The sequence below is a fragment of the Sphaeramia orbicularis genome, chromosome 15 (assembly GCF_902148855.1).
Source record: "Sphaeramia orbicularis chromosome 15, fSphaOr1.1, whole genome shotgun sequence".
In the NCBI taxonomy this organism is placed as follows: Eukaryota; Metazoa; Chordata; class Actinopteri; order Kurtiformes; family Apogonidae; genus Sphaeramia; species Sphaeramia orbicularis.
The window spans coordinates 3,595,272-3,621,636 of NC_043971.1; the positions used below are offsets into that span (position 1 = coordinate 3,595,272).

Here is a 26,365-nt window from a genome sequence, read left to right on the forward strand (position 1 = left end):
AGTATACATACATACATATATATGTATATATATATATATATATATATATATATATATATATATATATATATATATATATATATATATATATTTATAACAAAATATTAAAACATGAAATACAAAAAAAGAAAAACATGTATAAAGTACAATTAAATAAAAGATAAATTATATATATAGTATTTAAGATAAATGCACAATGTAAATAAAAATTTTAAAAATGAAATAAAATGTAAAAAAAAAAAAAAAGAAGTAAATAATGATAAATAATAAAGTGCAAATAATTAATTTTTTTTTTTTTTAATCATGTGACTATTAAATTTTTGAAATATCAAATGAACCAGAATAAATGAAACTATGTCTATATAATTAAATACATGATGTAGATTTGCAAAAATGTAACGAAAAAATAACATTAAACGTTTAAACTTAAACTTTCTTTTTTTTAATCTGCAGACGAACATGTGACGTCAGTACGTAGTGCGTCAGTATTGGGGGGTGGAGGGGGATCGGGATTCCTGAGGATTACCCATCATGCCCCGCGGGTAAAGATGGCGACAGCTGAGCAGGGCAGATCAACTTTTCTGTGAGCGACTCTGAGTGTTTTTTCTCCCGCTTGTCGGAGCCTGTGGGCCGGCCGCTGTATCTACCGCCGCACGCTGTCACGTCTCCGCTCAGGACCGCCGGCTCAGCTCGGTGGACGGACCCCAGCGCTCCTCCCTGGCCTCGTATCAGTCCAGAGCCCCCCTCCCTCCCCCGCCGGAGGAGCACCGCGGAGCTCCGGCTAAAGTTTCAGCTCTTCTCCGCTGTGTTTGTGGAGAACACCCGGGCCGAGTCGAGCCCAGCCACGCTAACCGGCCTCTCAGGTGAGCGCTACCGTTGTCTGTGCGTGTTTGTCGGTCTGTGTGGTCGGTGCATGTTGGTCTGTGTGTTCCGCCTGATGGAGCGGGCCACGGTCCGCTTCCGACACCTTACCCCGGTTTAACGGCCTGTGGAGTGGGTGCGGTGTTGTGGGCCGAGCCCCTCCTGACCCGGTTAGACTGGCAGACGGGGCTCGGGTGGTAATGTGGATCAGGTATTAATGTGGACCAGGGCTCAGGTGGATCAGGTGTGAATGAAGACCACGACTCAGGTGGATCAGGTATTAATGTGGACCAGGGCTCAGGTGGATCAGGTGTGAATGGGGACCAGGATTCAGGTGCATCAGGTGTGAATGTGGACTTGGATGTGAATGTGGACCAGGACTCGTGGACCCAGACACATGGACCAAGTGTTAAGTTGTGATATAAAGGTTCAGTTTGTATTAAATCTGTTCCTGCTTGTGTTTCATATGAGACGTTTATATTTAGATCATGAAAGTTTGTATTGGGTTCAGTTGTGAACAGGTCCTAGTACAATTCCTAGTCCAAGTGGATCCGGGGGGGACAAAGTCCTCGTCTTGTCTCAAGTTCAATGTGAAGTCATCATGTCTGTGACTGACTGAATCAGTTACAGGGATCGTTTTACAGATGAATCTCTCCACGGTTCAGTTAAGGGTTATGTTCTTTATTCCTGGGGTTTGGTTTGGTTTAGTTTAGTTAAGTTTGGTTTCGTTTCGTTTATGTTTTGACTCTGTTAAGTAGAGCTGCAACCGATTAATTGACTCAAAGTGATCCAAAAAAATCATTCAACCACAATTCTCCTGAATCAAAGCTTTGTTTCCTTCATTTCTCTGCTGTTAAACATTGGTTCCACTGTTGTGTTTCACACGGACGCTTATTGTGACACACAAAGAAGCTTCAATTCAGGAAAACTGCAGTAGAATATTTCCCTTCAATCAGTTCGAGTCAGTTAATCGAATCGTGAATTTTTGCATTCGCTTCAAGCACCTCATCGATTAATCGGTTGCAGCTCTACTGTTAATCCTTTTCTCTCCTGGCTGTGGGCTCGAATGAACCAGGTTCAGCGACTGAGAATCATATACGACTTTAATGTGTTGGATTAAAACCAGGGTTGTTAATGTCTGTTTCTGATCACTGATTGATTGGTTAGTGTATTGATTGTCAGGTATCTTTTTGACTCTGCCACGTTTTTTTTTTTTTTTTTCTTACTTTCATCTTGGTTTTACTCTGACCAAAATGTTGGATCTGATTTCAGGTGATTAATCAGGTGATTAATCATGTGGTTGGTCAGGCCTCAGGTCATTGATCCAGCTCAGTGGGAGACTTATTGAGATCAGGACATGATTATCACTTATTGATTTCTGGAGATGCTACTGGTCCAAACCTGGTGGTGCTTATGTGTTTTTGTGTGGTTTTGTCTCGTCCTGGATCCGGCTCCAGTGTGAACGGATCCAGAAAAACCACAAACTAACCTAGATTGTTTTTAGAGGCCGATTTAACACAGAGACAGAAGCTGATTGGTCTGTTTGACTGACTCATCACATTAAACCTGGCTGAAGCTCAGGACCTGAAACCTGACTATAATCTGTGAATGAATGGTTAATTAATGGTAATTAAAATGAAGGAAGTGTTTGATAATAATGCTGGTTACACTGGAACCTAAAAATGTCAACATTATGTTCAGTTATCACACATTTAGTACACATTTGGGTCCAGAGGAAAAATTAAACAGGAGTTATTTTGTGTAATGATGAAAACCTTTGGGAACCACGACATGAACACATGAAGAAATAAAATCTTAAATGAATGAATGAGTCGGAGAACATCAAACCCAGGGGATTGATCGATAAATGTTGAAGTGTACAGTAAATGTGAAAACCCTGACAGTCAGAGAAGTTTCAGATGAACTGATACAGTTTATCAAACCATTTGATTGCTCAGATCCTGGTCTAGATGAAGGTCTGAACCAACCAATCAGGACCAAGTATGGAACTGGACCGTACTGGGTCCATGTGGAAAAACATGATGAACTGGTGAATAATTTAATGGCTGTGGCTATTAGACCTACAGTCGTTAATCAGTAAGTCGTCAACTACTGAATGAACCAGCAGTGACTTGAATAATTAACCGTGGGTTCGGGTGGATCCACTTCAGTGTGTTCTGTTTAGTGAACGTCTGTGTGTGATGAAGCTGTAGATGATAATGGAACAGATACAGCATATATTGACCCGTGCGTCGGTTCTGATTTCAGTCCAGTTTTCTTCAGTCTGCTTTATTTATAGTTGTCATGTATTTTTAAAACTTGGTGTCATTGTTCAGTTCATTCTCAGTCGTCTGACTGAAACAACACTGAACCAGAAACGCACTCAGGTTCAGGTTCATCAGCTCGTCCTCCTGGACCAGAACCATCACACCTTCTACTGGAACCAGAACCAACTTCTGGAATCAGTAAATGAACAAATGTTCTGTTTGACCCAGTCCCTCAGATCTGGGTTCTGTGTGATCATCTTCAGATCCGACCCATTTCCACATCAGATCAGTTGTGAATGCGATCTCCTTGGCGTTGTCTTCCCACATGGTGTTGATCATGTTGTCATGGTGCTGATTTCATCGTCATGGTGATTTTACTGATGTATAACCAGCTGGATGCAGCGTCATGACGCCGTCGACACAGGTTGATGTTTTTTAATGTGACACAACCTGAATAATGACATTTTAATCAGAATCAAACCTCTTTAATCTCCGACATGGAACTAGAACCTGATCCAACTCTAGAACATGTCCGTGTCATGTGGTTATTTGGTTGGTTGGTTGGTTGGTTGTCTGTCTGTTTGTTTATTCCTCTGACGTCTAAGTCCAGTTCATTGGTTTTCAGTTTATCTAAAGCTGAAGGTGTAGTTGATTTCTCCTTTGTCAGGTTGTTCTCCATGGGTTTGCTTCCGCTGATTCATGGTCTTTGTTCTTTTCTAAGCTTATTATTTATTATGTTATTATTTGAGCCTGGTCCAGGGTTTAGTTAAACATGACTGAAGAATTTAATCGATAGAAAAGGCCTGGTTTGTATTAATGAAGGATTGAAGTCAATGAAGAACAGCAGTTAAAGAATAAATTAAAAGATCGAACACATGAAAATTGCAGTTAGATTCTGACTGGCTTGTAGATCATTTTTTTCATATTTGAATCTTTTCTTTGTTTCTTTTTTTTTTTTCGTGTCCGTTTTAACCTTCGCCTCCTCGTCTTCCTCTGTTTTTCTGCCTCCTCATGCCGTGTCGTCTGGGGTTTCAGTCTGACTGATGGAACGTATCGACTCCTTTTTCCATCCGGTTTATGTTTCAGGATATCAAGGCTCGGCCGAGGAGGAGGAGGAGGCAGCAGCTGATCATGGACCAGTTCCTGTGCTGACGCATTCGGTGAGGATCTATTCAGTCTGTGGCCTTGGCTTTTCTCTGCTTTCAGCTGCTTTTATATTTTTTATTGACTTCTTGTTTATCACTTTAATGTTTATTCAGGTTGTAAAGAGGACAATCATATTCAGATCAATGACACCATTATTATTATCATTGTTGTTGTTATTATTGGTGGTGTTGTTCCAGCCCTGCCTCCTCACTTGTGATGATCTTCAATAATTAACCACCATTTTCCATCCAAGACTGTCTCCATTTCGTCGTCACAATAAAATAAACAGTGAACATAAAGAGTGAATGTTCAACACTTTTCTGTAACAGAGTCTCTAACGAAGCTCAGGTTCAACAGTTACACAAACTGAAGGTTAACCCATAAAGACCCAAACATCCACTGGTGACCAAAACCATCTCAATGCTTAATACCTGTTGATTCACTAATCGTATATGTACATGTAAATGATTGGTGTAAAATGCAGTTTGTCATCTTTGCATGGTCATCAGATATGGTCCATTTAGATGTTCAGAGGCTCCGTAGTGAACATGGAAACACTGTCATGATCTTCTACAACATTGATTCACCAGTAAAACCCATGTAGTTGGATCAGTGACAGTGGATGGACACACTGGGTTCAGTTATTGATATATTAGCTGAAAAATTCACTTTTTCTTCAGTTTTCTCTGTTTTGAAATAATAACTCTTGAATTTACTCTGAAGTTTAATGAATATTTAAATTAAATATAGGAAATTAAATATTGGAAAATATGTGATTTTCAGTGAAAAATGCAAAATATGGAGCATAATATTGTAATAAATAGTGATAAATTGCTTAAAAAACGTTAACTCGAGTGAAAAATTTATTTGGGAACTTCCACAAAAGTAGCACTCAGTCTTTATGGGTTAAAGACATTAAAACTAACTTTAGATGATCACAAACACAATGTAAGACAGTAACACACAGAGAAACAGGACACATAGACAAACATGCTGTAGTGATGGTCGATTAACCTGTGGAGGCGGAGCTTCATCCAAAACAAACACATTAAACTGTTGTAAAGTTGAAAAAGTCGATGTCTTTAACACTTGAATCTGACGCTGTTGGACACAGACTCAAACCGACGACGGCGGATCTGTCTGTAGTCCAGCAGGCCATGTCCTGGTTCAGACTGAATATGGACATGTGTGACCCAGACTAGGTCCAACAGGACGTGGTCCAAGGTGGTCTGATCTGGTTTGGTGTGATCCAACGTGGTCTGTTGTAAAACCATGACATCACAGTCATACACAAAAACCCTCAAACATCTTTTAATGACCATACTGTAACCATGGTAACAGGTGACAGTGTTTGTTTATTTATTTGTTTGTTTGTTTGTTTTCAGGTGTCTCCGTGGATGACGTCAGCTCTGGATCAGTTGACTGATCAGGTAACAGCCCCTCCCACTATGATGTCACTTCCTGTAGTTTATTGAGTTGATTCAGTCTGGTTCTGATTCATAAATGGTGACTGATTCAGTACATGAACCACAGCTAATACTGATGAAGTTTTCTGTTTGTTTGTTATTTATCCTCTTTTAGTTCCAGACAAACATCAGAATTAGAATTAAATAAAAACAAGCGCATTGACTCGTGGAAATCCATGCGTTCTAGAAGCAGGAGAGTTGATAAAATGGGGAGCTGAGCTAAACTTACTGGTGTAACACAGATTAGAGAAAATCAGAAGTTACTACTGTAGGTAATTCATCTTACCCACCTACACTAGTTATATTTGAAAGACAGTATGAACCTTGATCAGAAATAAAAAGTAACAGAAAAGAATGCATTCATACACTACCAGTCAAAAGTTTGGATTTACCTGGTTTTTCTTTTTTTTCATGACTATTTACATTGTAGATTCTCACAGAAGGCATCAAAACTATGAAAGAACACATATGGAATTATGTAGTTAAAAAAAGTGTGACATAACACAAAGTATGTTTCATATTTTAGATTCTTCAAAATAGCCACATTTTGCTTTTATTACTGCTTTTGCACATTCTTGGCACACTCTGGATGAGCTTCATGAGGTAATCGCCTGAAATGGTTTCCAACAGTCTTGAAGGAGTTCCCAGTGATGCTGAGCACTTGTTGACAATCTGTGGTCCATTTCATGCCATTTAAATGAGAAGGTGAGTCCAAACTTTTGACTGGTAGTGTAATTACCTTATATATGTCTTTGAAAGGGCTTTACATCATTACTGTATGACTTCATCACATTCACATGACTGGATGACTTGACTAAGCTTACTGGTGTAACACACGGATTAGGAAGAAATAGAACGGCCCCCCATTTTGTTCTGTATTGACATTGACGAGGACCATAGACTTTTACACTGGACTGCACATCATGGTTTATTGCCACTCACTGCTGTTCTGTGTCCGGATCCGCTGAACTTCGGTCCATCTATCTGAGAACGGTCTGTCACGTGTTACAGCAAGGAGGGGTGGGGATCCGGAGGGGAATGTTAACGGACGGGGTCTTATTGGGGACCGGCACAGTGAAACCGGGCCACAATAAGAACCAGACCAACCTTGTTATTGTGTGATCACAGGCGGACCCGGTTCTCCTGTCATGTCCCGGTGGTTCCATTGATCCGGGCCCAGACATGCAGCAGCGTGTACAGTTGAGTTACTTTGGCTGATTTATAAACCAATAGAGATATTAATAAGAGATAGAATATGTCAATGTGAGCATGAGGCTTTTTGGTCCAATGTGAGATGGGAAAAATGTCTTTAATTTATGAAGGAAAGTTGATGAGTTTCGATCTAAACTATGGGGTTTTTCTGCTCCTCATTAGAACTAATTGAATTAGTGACTGGTTTAGAAGAGGATAAATATTTAATCTGAAAGAACTGAATCTGTGTGTACTATTTACATAAAGATATTTCCATTATAATAGAATGTAGAAAATGTCCCTGTCCTGTTAAAATGAATTTTATGACCATAAGGAAAGGACATTTTTAGAGAACGGAAGGAGTGAAAGAGTAGTAGAAAATCAATAATGGAAGTGAAACAGTAGAAAAGTTAAAGATGCAGGAGGAATAAAAGACAAAACACAATGTGATGAATCAGCTTTTATGTAGTACTGATTGTTCATTGTTCCAGTTTAAGGATCAGTGTTGTCTTAGCCATTTAACTTTGAACCAAATTGAAGAAAAGGAAATTAATCTAAACATCTACTGAACTTTTATCTCAATGTGTTTGTAGTTGAGTTTTCATATATTAATACTATTTGTTTATTCTTATTTTTCTAGTTTTTTTAAAATCATGTTTCTCCTCTTTATGTGTCTCAGGAACAAACAGTTCTTAATTATATGTAGAGTATAAAAGTAATTTACTGTTTTTCATTAATTATCCTCAAATGAGCACTCAACTACACTTTAATGAACAAACCTTCAGTTCATCAGGTGAACGTCAGCCGCCGCAGTTGGTAAGATGATGCCAGAATCCGCCCATCACTTGCTTCGTCTCCAATGAATAAATCTACCTGATGTTTGGAAACTATTGAAGTGTTGAGTGTTCTGCCGATCGATGGATCAGTTTATTTAACAAATACATTGGATTAACAGGATGTGATGACACAGCAGGCAGCGGTACGTTTATGACCACGTGTTCTAATGTTCTGGTCCACTCTCAGGTCTTCTCATAAATAGGACACATAATGAGGGGGGGGTATGAGCAGGAAGTGACACGCTGATCAATGGCTCCTCATTGGTCCCCTCAGGGCAGAGGCAGGTCATGTGACCCAGTAAATGGAGCAGTAAAGTAGAGGCAGCAGCTCATGGGAAATACAGTGATGTCACATGTTTGACCTCCGGGTTTTCACATGTTAAACATGATTTTGAAATTAACAGAACCAGGGTTTGGATCCATGTGTCCTGACAGAACCAGTTTAGATCAGGTTCCATCTGGTTGGACCAGTTTAGACCAGGTTTGACTAGTTTGGATCAGGTTGGGCCAGTTTAGATCAGGTTGGACCAGTTGGTCATGTCTGACATCCATTCTCCAGACCCGGGGACCGCTTGAGGTTTCTGCCTGTTAAAGGACGATTTTCCTTCCACTGTCACCAACTGGACGATTGTGTTGGCATCTGTGAATTGGCTTGAGAGTCTGGTTTAGACCAGCTCTAAATGTCAAGTGTCATGAAATAACTTTTGTAATAATGTGGCGCTATATAAATAACATTACCAGGTTGGACCAGTTTGGCCCAGTTTGTTTGAAGGTTTATCTCATGTTTGTGTTAAAGCGTTTGTTTGGTACTATTGTGGTCCAATTCTGTTTAGAATTGGTTGAAACTCACATGGATCAGTGTGTTAAACCCAGTTCTAGTTCAGGATCGGTTCTGTCCGCAGTTGTTCTGGATTAGTGGTCAATTCTGTTTTTTGTGTAGTTCTCGTTCATTGCTGATGCCACAACAGTGTCTTTGTAAAATAGTGTCAAAGAGTGATATGATACGTATGGTATTAAAAGGACTCAATACCACAAAACAAACCACGTGTTGGTCTTAACATAACGTGGTTGTTCAGTAACATAGACAGAGGAAGAACAACGATGGACTCTTTACTCCAACATATTCATCCTGATACTTTATGACAGATGTTGTCAAAAACCCACAAGACTCTGACGTGTTCAGTTCTTCCACCTGGTGCAGATGACAGGTCTTTCCGGACCAGATTGATCCGGATCTGGTCCAGTGTGGGTCTTTAAAAATAGATCCTGGACAAAAATCATGGGCTTCACACAGCATGTGTTTAGTCTGACTCTTAGCATGTTGATGTGTTAGCATATTAGCAGCTGTAGCCGTGTACAGTATAAGCTAACACTGACATGCTAACATTAGTTTCACTCACTGTGATCAATGGAGCTGCACTTCCTGCTCTGGAACAAACATCAGTGATCAATCAATGAGACGCCTCAGGCAACACGTGTGTGTCCATGTATGTGTTCAACAGCTGAACACAACTAAAAATAAACCAGAAAAGTCCAGAACAGGCAGGTCTGAAAAACACGGATCAAACAAAACCCAGACTGAAGGTTCCGTGAAATTAAACCTAAAGTCGTTAATATTCGACTCAAACGTCCACATGTTCAGTTGAACTGTGTGTTTGAGTCTTTGTCATAGGTTTATTGTGCATCTTTGTGTGTCACATGATCAGGTGGGGTTTGTGTAAACTTTGCTGTGGTTGATTTGGACTGAGTGAACGTCAGAGTGGGTGTTCATTGGTGACGGTGTGTGTGCGTTGGCGTGTTGAAGGCGTGTCCATAGCGTGTTTGATGCTGATGCGATCAGATGGGTCATTGATCGGTTCAGACTCGGTGTGTGTCTCCCAGTGTGTGGTCAGTCGTCGTCGTGGCGATGTGTGGTGCGGTCGGCAGGCTTCAGTGGTGTGTGTTCTGTCTCTAACTCGCCTTTTCCTCACAGGACTGACAGGAAGTGACACGACAAGAACACTCAAGGAGGAGGAGTCAGGATGACGAGCGCTGCGCCCGTCAGGAAGCCGTACCGAAAGGCTCCCCCTCAGCACCGTGAGACGCGCCACACCACTCTGCCCACCGCGCCGCCTCCACCGCCGCCGACACAGCCTGATGTCCCGCAGGTAAACAAATACACCTTTCACAGAGCCCCACCCCCATCACCGCCGTCCGACAGCGAGATCTCTAGCTTATCTAGCCTTGATCTCTACGTCACCCCGCCTCCACTCTTCAGAGGCCCCGCCCTCCACACACCTCGGCCCAGGACCATGACCAAGGGCGTGACAGCATGCAATCGCCCATCACACCGGCAGGGGGAGGAACTTCGGAACTGTTCACGGCCTGTGGCCCCGCCCAAAGGCATCCTGAAGGCTCCGGTGGAGATCAGGAAGTCAAAGTCTGAGGAACTGCTGAAGCCCACACCCCAACGAGGCCACACCCCTTCACGCTCTCTGGACCGGGCCAAGGAAAAAGGGGCAGCCTCCTTGTTGTCATCATCTCCTCGTCGGTCCTCAGCCCCGCCCTCTCCCAGCCAGACTGAGTGGAACTGGAAGATCCAGGCCCTGGAACAAAAAGTGCGCTTCTCCAACTTTTTAGATGAGATCACCTGCAGCGTTCTGAGCCCCGCCCACCTCTCAATGCTGGGCAGGAAAACTCCTCCCTTTTCTAGAGTGATGCAACGCCCCGCCTCTTGTAGACATCGCCGCCACCACCATCGCAGGAAGCAGGAGACGGACTCTTTGGAACGGACACGTCGCTGGGATGGATGGGTGGCGGCTCTGCAGAGACCTGACTGCTGGTACCGCCCACTGACTGAAGGGGCGGAGCCAGAGCAGCCAGAAGGGGCGGGGTCTGTGAAGGAATTGTTTAAGATGGAGGAGAAGGAGGAGGCGGAGCCGAAGAGGAGCAAACACAGAGCTCCTGTTTCCAATGTGTCTGTAGTGCCTCAGATGAAGGTAGGCCCTGACTCCACCCCCTGCAGCCGGCCCAGGGTCTCTGCCCAATCAGAATACACAAACACAGGCTAAAGAGTTGAAGCCAGGTTCATTAAAACCTGCTAACTTAGAGAATTAAATGTTTAATGAAGAAGGTGAAGAGTGCAGCCTGTCATCCTCCAATCCAGACTGTTGTAATCTGGTTTGAACCGTCGTAATTCGATCTAGATTGTTGTAATCCGATCTGAACTGTTGTAATCCATTCTCAACCGCTGTAATCTGATCCAAACCATGGTAATCCGAACCATCATAATTCGATCTAGACATCCTGATCCTTTGTAGTCTGATCCGGACTCTAATCCACTGACTAGTGTTTGTATTTGTAGAAATTTTAACCAGATATTCAGAAAACAGAGTTCTGTGTGTTTTTCCTCTGGTGTCTGTTGTTCCACATAATATTAAATAAAAGTTTGAAGTTATTTATCTGCTGCTCAAATTATAATTAATCTAAATGTGACAAAGTTAAAACAATGTCTTGGGGTTTCTCACCGGTTGAGCTGATGATCATTTGTCATTGATCGGATGCCTGAGAGGTTAACGACTGATTGATCAGAGCTGAGAGCATCCACCATGTAAGACCCCACTGCATACTGGGAAAACGGGTCTTTTTCCATATGTCAGAATGACAGCATGGCCACTCCCTTTTTGGGGCGAGATAGTTTCCACCTCAAAGTCCTGTTAAATTTATTCAGATCAGTCTCAGTCGTTTCCAGTTGTCTACTCCAAGTCCTGTTTAATTTCTTTTGATGGTATTCTGGAACGTTCAGTCCAGGCTTATTATCCAAAGTGTATTTAGATGGACCCAGATTATTACAATGACCTTAGAGGAGACAGATATTGGTCAAATGTTGTTGTTGGTGGTCTACTTCTCGAAGCTTCTCCTCTTTTGCTCCATTTAAGAAAACGATCAAAACACAAACCAAGTAGATGTTGTAGAAATGGAATAAACCAGTTCACAGACGCCAGTGGATTAAACCTGGAGGGTGAATGGAAGTGTGGAGCGCTGACTGGTGAAACACACTGTCAGCGTTCTTCATCACACAGCCCTGCCTCCAAGAATTCCAGGGAATCTGAAAAGTCACGCCCCCCTAATAGGAACTTTAATCGGGGAAAGTTTGGAGTCAAGGGAACATTTTTACTGGGGTAATTTAGGTGGAAACGCACTGAGGTTTTTCAGAAGCCAGGGTAAAGTTGAACTGTGTGCGTTTTGTTCCATTATCACTGACTGAACGAGGCTCGCCATGGTCATTTAGGTCATGTGACCAGTCATGTGACCTGTCATGTCTGTTACCTGGAGTGAGTTCCTGTGTTGTTCTGTTTACTCTAAATATTTTCTATTGTTGTTTTTTCTCCTCGTGTTCTTTCCTATTTCTTTGTTCCATGTCAGATGAACATAAAACCTGGTCAGATTTTTTTTTTTTATTTAGTTTTATTGTATTTTCTTTTTCTTCCTGTTTCCTGACACTGTTCTCTTGTGTTTCAGGAGGCCTTATCAGACTCAGACAGAATCAGGTCAGTCTCTATTATTCGCTATTATTTTCTGTTTCATTTTACTGATTTATCAAACCATCTGTAGCTAGACCTTACATTGTAGAAACAGTTTGAGGCTTTGTCTCCTTGGCAACAGTTGCTGAGACTCATGGGTAGTGTAGTGTGTTCATAGCTGTGTACGGAACCAATTAAAGCCAACTGCACACCTGTCCTCCCATTACCCAGAATCCTCCAGCAGCAGAATGAGGAGCTGCGGCGCCGCGTGTCCCTCTCCACGCACAAGATGGAGGCCATGGAGGCGGAGTTTGACGGCAGCCGGCACTACATGGAGGCGGAGCTTAGCCGGACCCGAGACGACTTGGACAAGATGAGAGACAAGTTCCGCAGGTGAGGTCAAGTACTGAGCATGCCCAGATGGTCGCAGCGGTCACTGCAGTTCCTGTTTCAGATTAAACTTTAACCATGAAGACGCGATGAGTCTCATCATCCCCTAAAGGGTTAAAGTGAGCATGCTCAGTGCGTCTCCTCCTCTTTGTGTCCACAGACTCCAGAACAGCTACACAGCGTCTCAACGAGCCAATCAGGACCTGGAGGAGAAGCTCCACGCCCTGGTAACCTTTGACCTTTTACAGCATTATAAACGCAATGAAAACATAAGAACTGGATCATTGGTGTCTGTGGAACCGATTGATTACATTCAGCCGATCACTAATCAATGACTGAACAAAAACCCTCCGAGGCTGATGAAGTAAAAATTAATCGATCAGATATTGATTAGTAACAAATGTATGTGAATTAATAAAATATGAAACCGGTAAAATGAAATAAAACTGCAGAAAAAGTTTGACAAACTCGGAAACAAAATGAAAAATAAGTAATGAGATGTTTTATTAGTTTTATATCAGTCATTATTTCAGTAAAACATTGTTTCTAAACCAGACATTATTAATATTTTATTTGTGGTCAGTGAACTTTGTACTAAACTTTTTTCACTTAAAATATTTTCTAAAAAATAAAAATGTTAATATTTAAATTAAAATTAAAGACACTGAAACATTTTACCCAAAATATGACAACATATTCATACATATTTTAAAGGAGTTCATTATTTACTTACTTATTTTGTTTTTAAAGGTGAGCTTAATGTCAAAAAATGAAATCATCAAGTTAAAAGTAGTGATTTAATTTAACTTTAAAATGTAATTTAAAATCAAATCAAATTAAATTATTAATATTTATTGCTGTTCATTTTCATCATACTTTATTCTTGTTTCTTTTTAAATTTGTTAATTCAATAAACTAATCTTATTTGTCTATTTATTCTTTATCTATTTACTTACTTACTTAAATGTATACTTTATTTTTTCCTGAAATTTGTCTTGATTTTTATAGCCGAATATTAACTATTGATGCGTTTTTTTCCTGAGCACTTTGACTGATTGACTGAATGGCTGATTAACTGATTGGTTGATTGATGACCGTTCCGTGGTGTTTCGTCCTTGTTGCTTTGTTTCAGTGTTTGCGTCTGACGTCGTTTCTTTTCTCTTTTTCTTCTTCTTCTCTTCTTTCTTCACGCTGCTGTGATGGACTGACTCATCTTCATCCTCCTCATCCTCTTCATCAGGCTGCCGTCAGTCAGACATGGGTTCATGCAGTTGCGTTTCATTCATTCATTCATTCATTCATTCCTTCATCCTCATCCTTCTTAATTTTCTTTTCTTCTCTGAGTTTAGTCTGAAGCGTCCGATCAACAGGTCACAGTTTATTACCATTACTCAGATTATTATTGATGGGAATGCTGTTATAAAATCTAGATCTGCAGTTGATGATTGAATGATTATTGATCCAAACAGAAGAAAACACATGAAAAACATCCCATTTATTTCCAATAGAACATGTGATTCAGCTGGTCAAACCCTGCCCACTTCAAAGCCTGGTTACTCCATCAGCCGTTACCATAGAAACCAGTTTCAGACTCTAACCCGGTCTCCAGACTCTAGAACCACTTGTTGTGGATCAGTATGTGAAGCCAGTCCTGTATTTATCAAACCGTGCTTTACTGATACTGATACTGATACTTTCTGATACTTTTCTGCATCTGTTTCCGGTTTTATAATGCCTGTGTATTGGATGATGTTCTTAACTCTTTCCTGTTCATCCTGCTGTTGGTCTGAGTTCGTTTCCATCCAGTTTGTCCATATTTACCACAAATGAAGCTGCATTCATCCTCTATCAGACTGTTTGGACCAAAGCCCAAAGTCACTGTTTACATCTACGACTTTAAACAGTTTAAACCTACAGAACATTTACATCAGCACCTTCACACCAGTCAAGTAGAACTCATACTGAAAGGGTTAATGATCTGAGGAACCCACTGAGAACCACAAACATCTGAGTCATTTCTGCTTCGTTGATTAATTTCTGTTACTTGAATAATTGATCAGCTGTTTGTTTTACAGAATGTGAAAACTGTTTCAAAGCTGATTTTACATCATCTCATCAGAAAATACTTACTTTTAAGGATTTAGACTTTTGTACTTTTGACTCAGTTAAAACTAGAAAAGCACTTGGAGAGCACAGGCAACATTTCCTGAAAATTTCATCAATATTTGTCCGTAACTTTTTGAGTTATCTTGCTAACTAACCAACCAACAAACAAACCCCGATGAAAACCTAACCTCCGCTGTTCCTTGGCAGAGGTAATGATCAACTTCACAGACCATCACTGAACGCAGAAAAACATAGACTACATGCTTAATCAGTTTGCTGATATTAGAATCAGGTTGATATTTGTGTTTGATGATTCAGCGTTTTAACGGTGCCTTCAGAGCTGTGGGCAGGGCTTAGATTAAGTACACATTTTAATAACACACTGTTGACTTGTTGTGACGACTCTTCAACCTCAACCTGCCTGACTCCGAAATAAAACCATTTATTTCTGTTCAGTCTGCCGCAGATGTTGGTGAATACGATGTGGGCGGAGTCAGAGGTCTCCATCAGGGGTCCAGGTTCAGGTTTATGTTGGAGAAACAGACTTTAGAAACAGCAGTAAACCAACGTTAGCATCATTGCCTGTGACATCAGACTCCGCCCACTCCTGACCCTGCCTCCTCAGGAAACAGCAGAGAGATGTTGATATTTGTATTAACATCACGTCAGTTTATGTGACTTTCATTTACTGTTCAGCAAACAACACGCTTCAGAGAAGAAAACGTCCCAAGCATCTGTTAGCATCTGTTAAATTCTGTTAACTGCTAGCTTGCTGCTTTTTCATCTTTAGCGTTAAGTCCAGTTCAGACCAGATTCACAGTGATGTGAAATAGATTAAGGATGATGCAGACGTTGAACTGATCTGATTCAGTTTAACTTGATTCTCAGAGTTTTTCTAGTCTTTCAATTGTTGGTTCTTTTTTACCTGATCCTTTTTTACCTGTGTGAACCCGGTCCTGGTCTGATGTTTGCGCTGGGTCAGAGCTGGTTGTCCTTGTGGCCTGTGTCAGACCCAGTTTGTCACCACAGAACCACCTGTATGTGTTTGTGCATCAGTAGGTGAGTCAGTGGTGGATTTTGACAGAAGGTAATGTTAGCTGTTGTTAGCTGTTAGCTGCTGATGTTTGGTCACAAAATCTAGTTTATACACGTTTCAGGTGAGAATGTAGTTGGTTAAACTTAAGATCTGTGGTTGATGTGTAAATCTAGTGCTGTTTACAGCTCTGTGGTCTGGTTAGCTCAGATGCTAACGGGTTGATTTGTGACCACTCAGTGTTCATGGTTTTGACCTGAGAAGAGTCCGATTTCAGTCCTTTTAAATGTTCCTCTGAGATGTTTTTAGTTGCACTGCTGGTTGTTCTTTGTTTGAGCTAGTCTGGTTGGCCCAGACCTAGCAGTTCTTAGTTCCACACTGGTAAACTGCTCTGGAACCAGTTTTTGGTGAGAAATGGTTGTTTGGTTTGGTCTGAACTGGACTTCAGAGAAAAACGGACAAACTAAACCCATGAAATGTTTGGGCTTCGAGCTTCAGCTTCGATCACGTTCTGGTTGATCCTTTTGCAGCTGCATCACTGCATCCCATAATGCATCTGAAGCTGCTGGCTAAAGCAGCATTCAAATTATCTGGGAAAACGTGAAGATGGTGACATCAGAGTATTAGACGTAGAGGTTTATGTTCATCTTCTTTTTAACTCTGTCGATGACTTTGAACCAGTTTAATCCTGTTTAAAGATTGTTCCCACATGATCTGAATGTAGTTACACCTGAAGGCCCCGCCCCTGCCTCTGTAACCTCCTGATTGGTTATCATGTCTGTCACTGATTTCTAATGCCACACCGCTGCTCCTCCCACAGCTACGGAAGGTTGAGAGGGACAAAAAGACAATGGACCAGGAGATCGTGGAACTGACAAACAAACTGCTCGATGCAAAGAACACTATCGACCGCCTGGAGGAGCTCAATGTGAGTAAAACAAAATCCAGAAACATTCACAGTGAGTTAAAAAAAATACAAAAACATTCACAGTGAGTAAAAAACCCTAAAAACATTCACAGTGAGTGAAAAACAAACAACGTGACTAAAAAAAAAAAAACATTCAGCATGAGTAAAAATACAGTTAAAAAAACCCTCAGGATTTGTATCAGTTTTAGATTAGTTTGTTGACAATCTGTGTGTTTCCATGACAACTTTTATTCCTGGTTTAATCTGATTAAAGGTCAGATCCTATTTCAGATGCCCATGTAAACACCTTATTCCAGTTGAAAAAGAATAGTTTGGATTAAATTTAAACCCAAATAAAATCACTGGTTTAATCCCCTTTTAATTCCGATCTAAATTATTCCTCAGACATGTAAACCATTTATTCCTTTTGGACTTTATTCTTACCATTCTGCGCATGCTCGTTGTCTTGTCCTGTCGCGATGACACACACATTCTGCGCTGGCGTAAGAATATGCAATGCAGTCTAGTCTTCCCAAACCATTCCAGTGGGCTATTCTGATGGGATCTACCAGCCTGGAAAACCCTGAAGGAATAGTTCACCACTTGTTTTTTTATTAATTCATTTGTCATGCACTAATGAGTTTGATAAGTGGGCAAATCAGTTTGCACTGCAGTGCACCGATTGCCTTGTTCTCGCAGCCCTTCCGTTAGCTTAGCTTAGCCTAGTTTAGCCTAATGGCTTCATTCCTCCGGTCAGACGTAGCCAGGCTTCTTTAGGTGATTTGTTGTATTTTATGAGTAATTCTGTAAAATTCAATTCTCCCTAATCATTACTTTAGTCCGGTGGGGTCAATATGATCACAAATTGAGGCTCAAATCATGGCGATGTGACTTACTGCAGTAATAAAATCTTGGGAAATAAAAACTAATGCAAAGCTAAAACGCTAAAGCAAAGCTAATTTAGCGCATGCATCCCTTCCAACAAAAAGATTTTCCAACTTCAGTCAACACAACAGTACCAAGATTGTATGAGTGCAGTAAGTCGCGGATCTAAAGAAATAATTGGGGAGAGTCGGATTTCAGAAAAGCACTTACAAAAGACAACAAATCACCTTTAAAAAACTGGCTACGTGGGACCATGGAAATGCAGTGACTATGCTAAGCTAACAGAAGGGCTGCGAGAACAAGGCAACATGAGCACTGCAGCACAAACCCTTTCGCTCACTTATCTACCTCAATACCTCATGTAAGCCTTTATTCGGGTTTAACATTTCCATGTAAACAGAAGAGAAAATACTTTAGTTCTGAATTAATTTCTTCTGGAAAAATAAATCAGATTTAAAAAACATCATATAACCGTACCCATTGGTTCATTAAATTCTGATCAAACTGATGTTAAAACTGTTGCAGCTGCTTATCGGACGTTGATGTTGACGATGTTGATGATCTGAACCGATGCCATTTGGACTGTAAACGTGGTACTGATCCCACATGTAAACCCTGTTATTGTATAAATGAACCCGACCCAAACCGAGTCTCTGCATGAAGGCGTATTTGTTTCAGTCTGATGTTCAGTTTCAGTTTTTTATCTGATATTAAACATTGTGCAGCGACACCTCATTAAATTAAAGGCTTCGTTCTTCCTGCAGGTAAATATTTATCAGTTTAAACTGGAGGTCGTTTCCAGGCGCTGCGGTTACCGTGGTAACCGCCTCCTGTGCTGCAGCAGAAGGCACGAGGGCTGCATTCATGTTAAAAACACGCATCGGCTTCATGTGAATCAAGAACTGGCGCTTTAATTAAATTCAGTGTGTTTTCTGTCTGAATGTGATTAAATTAAAACAAGAAACCAAAGCATCGAATGAAGACACAGAAACCAGGTCCTCGGTCTGGTCTGAGTCCTGGTTCAGGACCAGAGGGTGGTTCAGTCTGTTCAGATAAAAACCTGTAGTTAATGTAATAATGTGTTTTATTCACGAGCGGACAGATGCTCTACATAAGGTGTGTTCTAGAAAAGGGTTAGACGAAACGAATTCACCTTAAATGGTCTGACGTCGTCACAATGATCAACCACAAAATGACTGAGTCCTGAATACATACCATATACCATATGGAAACGTAGAAGAAATGAAGAGAATCAACTTCAAAACCCTTTATATCAACATATTATCAGAAGAAAATGAATGAATGTGAAGAGAAATCAGTTGCATTTCAGACCAATTCATCTGGATGAAAAACCTTTAAAATTACTGTAAATTGTGATCATGAATATGAACCAACAGGTCGGTGTTCATGTTTCCTCTGTGTTTGACAGGAGCGGTACAGACAGGACTGTAACTTGGCCGTTCAGCTGCTCAAGTGCAACAAGTCACACTTCAGGAACCACAAGTTCGCAGACGTAAGTAAAAAAAAAAAAAAACCCGGGTTGGAAGAGAACCCGTGATGTTCTGATGTTCTACAGGATCAGAAATCAGAGACTGGATCAGACTTAACCCTGATCTGGTTCATCATCGTGGTTTGAAGATGTTTGAGGTTGACAATGAGGTGAATTATCAACATGTCGACCTGCAGTGTCAATCAATCAGGGTGAAGAATAACGGACACAGAGATGACCACGACAGGATGATAAGTGACCTGCTGTTGACTATGTGACCTGAGGCGTCCAACTCATTTTAGTTCAGGGGTCGGACCAGGAAAATAATAACATACTAACCTTTGAATAATGTAACTCCAAATATTTCTATTTTAGTACAAAAATTTAAATTACATTATGAACATGTTTCTAATCCCAAAATATCCTTTAAAAACGTGAATAAAATGAAATTACTTAGGAAAAACATTCTGTCTCAGTTTATCATTTACACGTGTACATTACAATTTACAGATCTACAAATATACAAAACATTCAGTAACAGGCAGAAGATTGGTAAAATGACACTTTTTTTTTCTTGAGAAATCTAGGATTGTTCTTGGTTGTTTAGAGTATTCACATGTAATTTAACTTTTTTCACTTTAAAACAAAGATAATAGTTTATAGTTGTCATTTACATGTTATTATTTTACTGCTCTGACATACTTTAGATGGTATTGTTTTGGATTTAGAACTGTAATGATTTTAACATCCTTGACTGTATATGTCAGTTTTGGACTTGGGCCGTCTTGGACTTTCTGGCGGCTGGTTTTGGTCCACAGGCCGTATGTTTGACACGCCTACTGTAACCTGAGGTGTGAGGGTCTTCTGTTCTGACCCTAGTCTGTTTGTTTGTGTTTTCAGCTGCCGTCTGAGCTACAGGACATGCTCAATAAGCACATGAAGACCAGTCTGCCGGAGCGAGGCCCCGCCCCCTCTCAGGACCCAGACACGCTCAGTCTGACTCCGGCGGATGTTGTGCCCACCTCCGTCATCGCCCGTGTCCTGGAGAAACCTGAACCCCTGGTCCTGAACTCGGCCCAGTCCAGTAGCTGTGGCCGCCCGGTGGCCGAGGATGTGTTTGTCCACGTGGACATGACTGGCCCCGCCCCCGGTCTGGACGGACGCCACCATGAGCTGGAGCCGCCAACCCCGCAGCCGCAGCAGAACGGGTCCTGTCGCAGTCAGAGCAGCCTGGACGGACAGTCTGGAGGAGAGGACGGGGGCGGGGCTCCGTCCTTTGAGAAGCTGAACCCGTACCCGGCCCCGCCCCCACCCCACCCCCTCTACCCTGGACGCAAGGTCATTGAGTTCTCATCGGACGACAAGGTGAAGATCCCCAAGAACAGCCCCCTCCCCAACTGCACCTACGCCACCAGACAGGCCATCTCACTGAGCCTCGTCCAGAACGACGACGAGAGGATCGCACCTGGGAGCCCCGCCCCCTCTTCCTCATCTGGAGGGGGTGGAGCCAACCAACACACCCCACCCTCCCAGAGAGATGCTACCAGTGAACCGCTGTCCAGCCAGTCCAGCCCCTTCAGCAGCCCACCTCAGGTAAGCTCCTCCCACTACAGCAGCCTGCTGCAGTTAGGCCCACCTCCTTTCTTGGCCTGCCACAGGCAAGCCCCGCCCACTGTGGCCCACCTGAGTGGATCATATTAATACCTGAGTGTAGACTGAACTAAATGATGTCTACTGTGTGAATTCTTTAGTGATAGTGAATAAAATGTTGTAATCTGACTCTGCCCCCCCCAGGCTCCCAGTGTCCTGGCGAGCTCCGGTAGCTCAGAGGAGGATCTGTTGGCGAACTGGCAGCGGATGTTTGTGGAGAAGATGGCGCCTTCCTGCGACAACTCTCTGGTCCACCGTACGTCCTTCAGCAGTCACATGGCACAGGAGCTGCAGCGGCGGCGGGCGGCACCGGGGGGTGGAGCCTCTTCCTCCTCGGATCATCACCGGGCGGCATACTCAGATGGCGAGGAGGGCTCGTCCGCTCGCAGCTGGACACCGAGTCGCGGATCCAGCCTCGACACTGACACCGACACGGAGCCTCGCTCGGGACGGAGGCCAGAGGAAGACCGCCTCCTCATGAACCTGGATGATGATGATGGCAGCGCAGATACTGCTGTCACCGTGGAGACCAGCCCAGCCGACGCCCGCAGGAAGCAGCTAGAAGAGGATGACGAGGAGAGTTCAACGGAGGAGAGGGACGTCCTTCCTCACGACCTGCCCGTCATCGCACCGCGCCTCCTTGACTTTGACCCCGCCCTCTCTGCTGCCGCCGCCGCCACCCAACGACCGCAGAAGAGCCCGAAGAGGATGGGCGTGCACCACCTGCACCGCAAAGACAGCCTGACCCGAGCCCAGGAGCAAGGCACGCTATTGGACTGACGGAGGGTAGAGGCCACGCCCATCAGGAGATAGCCATACTCTATTCGGTTCTATTCTATTCTACTCATCCTGAACACTCTCTCTCTCTTCTTTTTTTTTTTTTTTACAAAACAGTATGTATGTATATGTGTCTGCATACTTTTGACCATCTACTTCAAGAGGCATTCACTGAGAACAGCTAGGTACAGAAATAGCCAAAAGTATGTGGACATCCCAGCGTATTGATCGGTTGTGTAAGAGAAGTATTAGGATCAATAATAGAGGCCCTGTTCGGTCTGTTCATATGTGATTATGGAATTAGATTTTTGTGTCAAAAACAAACAAAACTAAGAATCACAGAGTGATTAAGAGTTGATTGGAGCTGATTAACAGTTCATTTAATGTGTATTTTCAGTATTTTTCACTATGAGGACATTAATGTCCAAATACTTTTGTCCACTGAGTTTATGACACAAATGCAATTAGACCATAAATATCCAAAAGTATGTGGACGTCCCATGGTATTGATCAGTGAATTACAGAAGTATTCATGGAGAAGCCCGTGTCAGTCTGTGTGATGCCGTGTTGTGGTGAATCTAAACGAACTCTAAGATATTCGGACGTTGGCCTCGTTTATGACGAGGACACGCCCCCAGTGCCTCGGCCTATGGTCTGTGGTTGCGGGTTCGACGCCGGGCCTTCGGTGGCGTGTTTCAGCCATTGATCTGATCGAGTCTTAATGACAGTGATGGTTTTAACCTTTGACCCTGTTCTGACCCCACTCCCCTCACCTGGCTGAACCTGTCGGGGGGCGGGGCTTCTGCTCCCACCTCAACGTAACCATCAGTGTGTTTATTCTTTTGTCGTTATTATCACCTTTGTGTTGTTATTGATTCTGAATTATTGATCTGTTATTAAGACATTATTATTATAATTATTATTATTATTTTCTGTTTGGTTTGGTTTGTGTTTGTTTTTTATTCACACTATGGAAGCCTGTGAGCACCAAAACAGATGTGGATTTAACGTCAAGGTTAGAAGTTCCTTGTCGTCATGTGGTGGAAATAAACGAGTCTGTAGAAGGAATCAGTCGGTGTTTGACTGTTCCGCCACCGCCTCCGTTCACAGCAGGACGTGGAGCGCCATCGTCCCATCGGCGCCCTCGTACCCCCAACACCACTGTGAATAAAACGAGCAAACCCTTTAACCAGCAGCAGCACGGTAACGACCAGTGACCACCGTAATGACCGTCAACCGCGGATATGACTGGTGACCACGGTAGCGACCGGAAACCATGGTAATAAACAGTGACCATGGTAACGTAATGACCGGTGACCATGATAGTGACCTGTAACCATGGTAATGGTAATGACTGGCAACCATGGTAACAACCGCTAGTGGCCCATAAACATCTGGAATGACATTTATTGATCTGTACTGATCTGTGATGGTCGGTTTCGGTTTCCTGCTGCTATTTCTGATCTGAACTGAACCGTATAGCGATTTGGGCGGAGACTCCACCTACAGGAGGCGCCCCAGAGCAGGACAAGGTCTGGGCAAATGTAGTCTGGATCAGTCTTAGTTTGGTTTAGTTCAAGACCTGAGCCTCTCGTTCACACGGCCACTCTGATTGGTTGTTGCTGTTTTGGCGCCCACAGGCCTCCGTACCTCCGTTGTGGTCTCAGTTTGGTGTTGTTCTTCTTCATTGGTGTCGGTGGTGAATGTCGGCCATCGCCTTCCTCACAGCTGAGGACCAATGATCATAGATCGATCACTGATGGATGTAACCACAGAGGGTATTGATCGTGATCAGCTGGTTCCTCTGAATGTTCTTCTGTTCAGTGAGTTGGACGTTACAGTGTCTGATGTTCTATTGATTGATTGATTGATTGATTGATTAGTGTATTGATGCTAAATATCTGTCACACTGTACGGAAGCCCAAAGCTGCCACATTACTTTTCTTCTTTGGATGTAAATGATCTCACTAATGAATGTGTCGACACTAACGAGCACTGTTCACCGCCTGCAGCTTCACGACCATGTAATGTACACTGAGAGTGCCCTGCTGGTGCAAAGCATGATGGGATACGGAGCAGACTGTACAGTGAAAGGGGCATCAACACAAAGATTACCTCTGGTGTTAGTCGCTATGAAAAATGAGATTCGACTTTAATTAAATATATAATGTTGAAGCTGTTAGCGTTAGCCTGTGAGCTAATGACCGCTAACATTCATGTCAGACTGAGGGTAAACAGAAGAATCTGCTTTAAAAACCTAAAGATTCACTTCATCCAGTTAATAAAATCTTCATCTAATCTGATCTGTTTGGTTGGCTCCGTACATCAGACCCTGAACCACATCAGTAAACAGAGCTGAGGGTAAATAAAACATGTAGAAACACTAGTTTCTTCCTTTAAAGGAAACAGAGCTGAATTATTGAAGCCTGTTTTCTGGAGTTGAACCTTAACGGACTGAAACCTCCGTCTCCAACGGTGACGGAGCAGCAGCTGCTCAATTATTAAGGTTTTATTACCATCAGAAATGGGTCGCTAATACTTTAAACACTGGGTGTGAGCGCCGTGGAAATGTACAACGTTAATATTTTATAAAGAGTCGTCACATGTAGAAGAAGGAGGAGGAAGAGATGCACTGTGGGTATAAATAGACTTTACATCTGGACTCCTGCAACTTTAATGACTTCTTCATGAATATAATTGGAGACTCAGACAAGGTCACCTTCTCCTCCTTCTCCTCCTCCTGTTCTTCCTCCTCTTTCTCCTCCTCATCTTCCTCTTCCTTCTGCCCTTTCGCTTCCTCTTCCTTCATCTTCTGTCTTTTTGTTCCCGTTTCTTTTACTAAAACTCAGTTTTGGCTAAATTCACTGGTAAATGTTCTGTATTTTGAATCTGTATTTTTATTCACTTTTTCAGCTACATATGGTTACACTTTTGTTTTGAGGTTTTTAGTTTTAGAACAAATAATTTTAGCCATTGAAGGATCTCCATTATTTTCTCTGATAATCAGTGACATTCGTTTATAGAAGAAATTTTTAAAAGTAAGTTTTTGATGACTTTTGTGTTTTAATCGGTTTCACTGCTGTTCATCTGCACAGATTTAATGATTAATAATGTCAAATGAGCCCCGTCTCCCATCATGCACCGCTCTGCACCGAACACAACTGAACCTGAAAAATGAGTTGATCTCAGTCTGATTCACAAATGTGTTGGCGTCTGTGTTCGACGTTTCAGTCAATCAGTTTTTATTCCGTTTCAGTTTGAGGCTTAGGTTTTATTTAACTTCAATGCTTGGAGAAGTCTGAATATTTACAGGAAAGAGTTGTAATATCAAGGAAAAGAATCTCAGTACAACAGGAATAAAGTCATATTTTGAGGAAAAAAAACATTTATTTAATTTAGTGTTTATTCCGTTTCATTGTCTATGCTTTAATACGAACTGATTCCACTTATTTCAGCCTAAAGTCAACAATTTATTAAAGAAACCAACTGTAAATACTGTGTTTATTGACTCAAAAGATGAAGAAAAATGTCAGAGAAAACTTTAATCCTGACACTAAAGTGACTGATTATTGGTTAAATATTAATACCAACGCAGACATACGTTCACACATTTGCAAATTAAACTGAGACTCTTCAAACTTTTACACTGAAACTCTGATCACATGATTTATTTTCTGTTAATCAGCTGATATGTAATGAGTGCTAATGAGAGGCTAATGCTAATGTTAGCTGTTATGTTTTAAACAGGTGAACTCACCTGAACAAACTGTTTTAAGGACTGATTAAATCTTTATTAACGGGATATTAATCAATGAACCCCAAATAAAGTCACATGACCTCAGTAGAGTATAAATAAGAAAATGTTTGAAGAAAACTTTATTTAAAGTCACAATATTTATAAGAAGACGACACACCTGGACTCATGTGGACTCACTGGGACTGATGTAGACTCGTGGACTCACCTGGACTGAACCAGAGGATTGATTGTTTTATTTTGAAGGGGACTTTTGCTCCTCCCCTTCTGCAGATTGTAGCCCCTCCCCCTCCTCCTCTGTGACCCCTCGCTGTGGTGCTTTTGGGTTCACCTGAACGGTTCCAGTGTTGGTTTTTCTTTCACTTCCTGTCGGACTGTTAAAACTCTACTAATGCTTTTATTTTGTAAACGATGTATATTTTAAAACAAATTAAATATTTTAAATGTAGCTCCGCCTCTTCCTGCTTCCGTGTCTGCCCTGGTGCATCATGGGAGGTGAGTTAAGCACCTGTTTTAAAATGTTTATATCATTGACATTAGTTTAAAAATAATTAATATTAACGTCACGGATGGTATGAAATATTATATTTACTCAAATACGCTAATGTTTGTTGATGAGACTCTTAAAATGTGTTATTCTCTGTCATATAACACTTGATTTAGAATCACTGGATGTTCTAATTTTTTTTTTTTTCCAGCAGATCATCGTCCATTGTTCTTCATCTCTGACTGGCTGCTGTGTATCCGGGCAGATTACATGTAAGTGTTGAACTTTAGTACTACTGTAGTACTTTGAGTATTTTCTACAATAAATAGAGAAAATATTCAACCCTTTATTCAGTTGACAGTTTTCAGTTCAGGACACATTCTGGTTTTCTTAACGTTAAAATCCAGGGAACATTTAATTACTGTGGGAATGTTCTCTAAAGGAATCTGTGGCAAGGTTATTATCGTTAACAAAAACTAACGAAATGACGAAGGCTAGAATTGTAAAAACATTTTCGTTAACCGAAATAATATAAAAACTACAATTTAAAAAAAAAAAAAGATAACTAACTGAAACTGTATTGTGTGTTTACAAAACTAACTAAAACGGATAAAAAAT

The 26,365-nt window shown here is 41.8% G+C and overlaps 1 protein-coding gene across 3 annotated transcripts; it reads left to right on the top strand.

Moving 5' to 3' along the window:
- Positions 1-521: 521 nt before the first annotated feature.
- tjap1 (tight junction associated protein 1 (peripheral)) lies at positions 522-25,708 on the top strand. 3 transcript variants are annotated; one of them, XM_030156185.1, is made up of 12 exons: positions 522-863; positions 4,164-4,288; positions 5,660-5,704; positions 9,740-9,914; positions 12,268-12,296; positions 12,501-12,662; positions 12,820-12,886; positions 13,900-13,929; positions 16,619-16,726; positions 19,020-19,103; positions 19,980-20,672; positions 20,874-25,708. In XM_030156185.1, exons 4-12 carry the CDS (start codon positions 9,789-9,791, stop codon positions 21,507-21,509), a joined length of 1,935 nt encoding a protein of 644 aa, XP_030012045.1. In that variant the 5' UTR covers positions 522-863; positions 4,164-4,288; positions 5,660-5,704; positions 9,740-9,788; the 3' UTR covers positions 21,510-25,708. The 3 variants fall into 3 exon arrangements, with proteins under 3 accessions (XP_030012045.1, XP_030012044.1, XP_030012046.1); XM_030156184.1 differs by having other exon boundaries at positions 4,215-4,288; XM_030156186.1 differs by lacking the exon at positions 13,900-13,929 and having other exon boundaries at positions 4,215-4,288.
- Positions 25,709-26,365: the final 657 nt, after the last annotated feature.

Excerpts from the sequence above, each read along its gene's own strand:
- tjap1 (XM_030156185.1), top strand. The coding sequence starts at position 9,789 with ATGACGAGCGCTGCGCCCGTCAGGAAGCCGTACCGAAAGGCTCCCCCT. Across the intron at positions 9,915-12,267 it reads CACAGCCTGATGTCCCGCAG|GAGGCCTTATCAGACTCAGA; the intron begins GTAAACAAATAC and ends CTTGTGTTTCAG. Across the intron at positions 12,887-13,899 it reads AGGAGAAGCTCCACGCCCTG|GCTGCCGTCAGTCAGACATG; the intron begins GTAACCTTTGAC and ends CCTCTTCATCAG.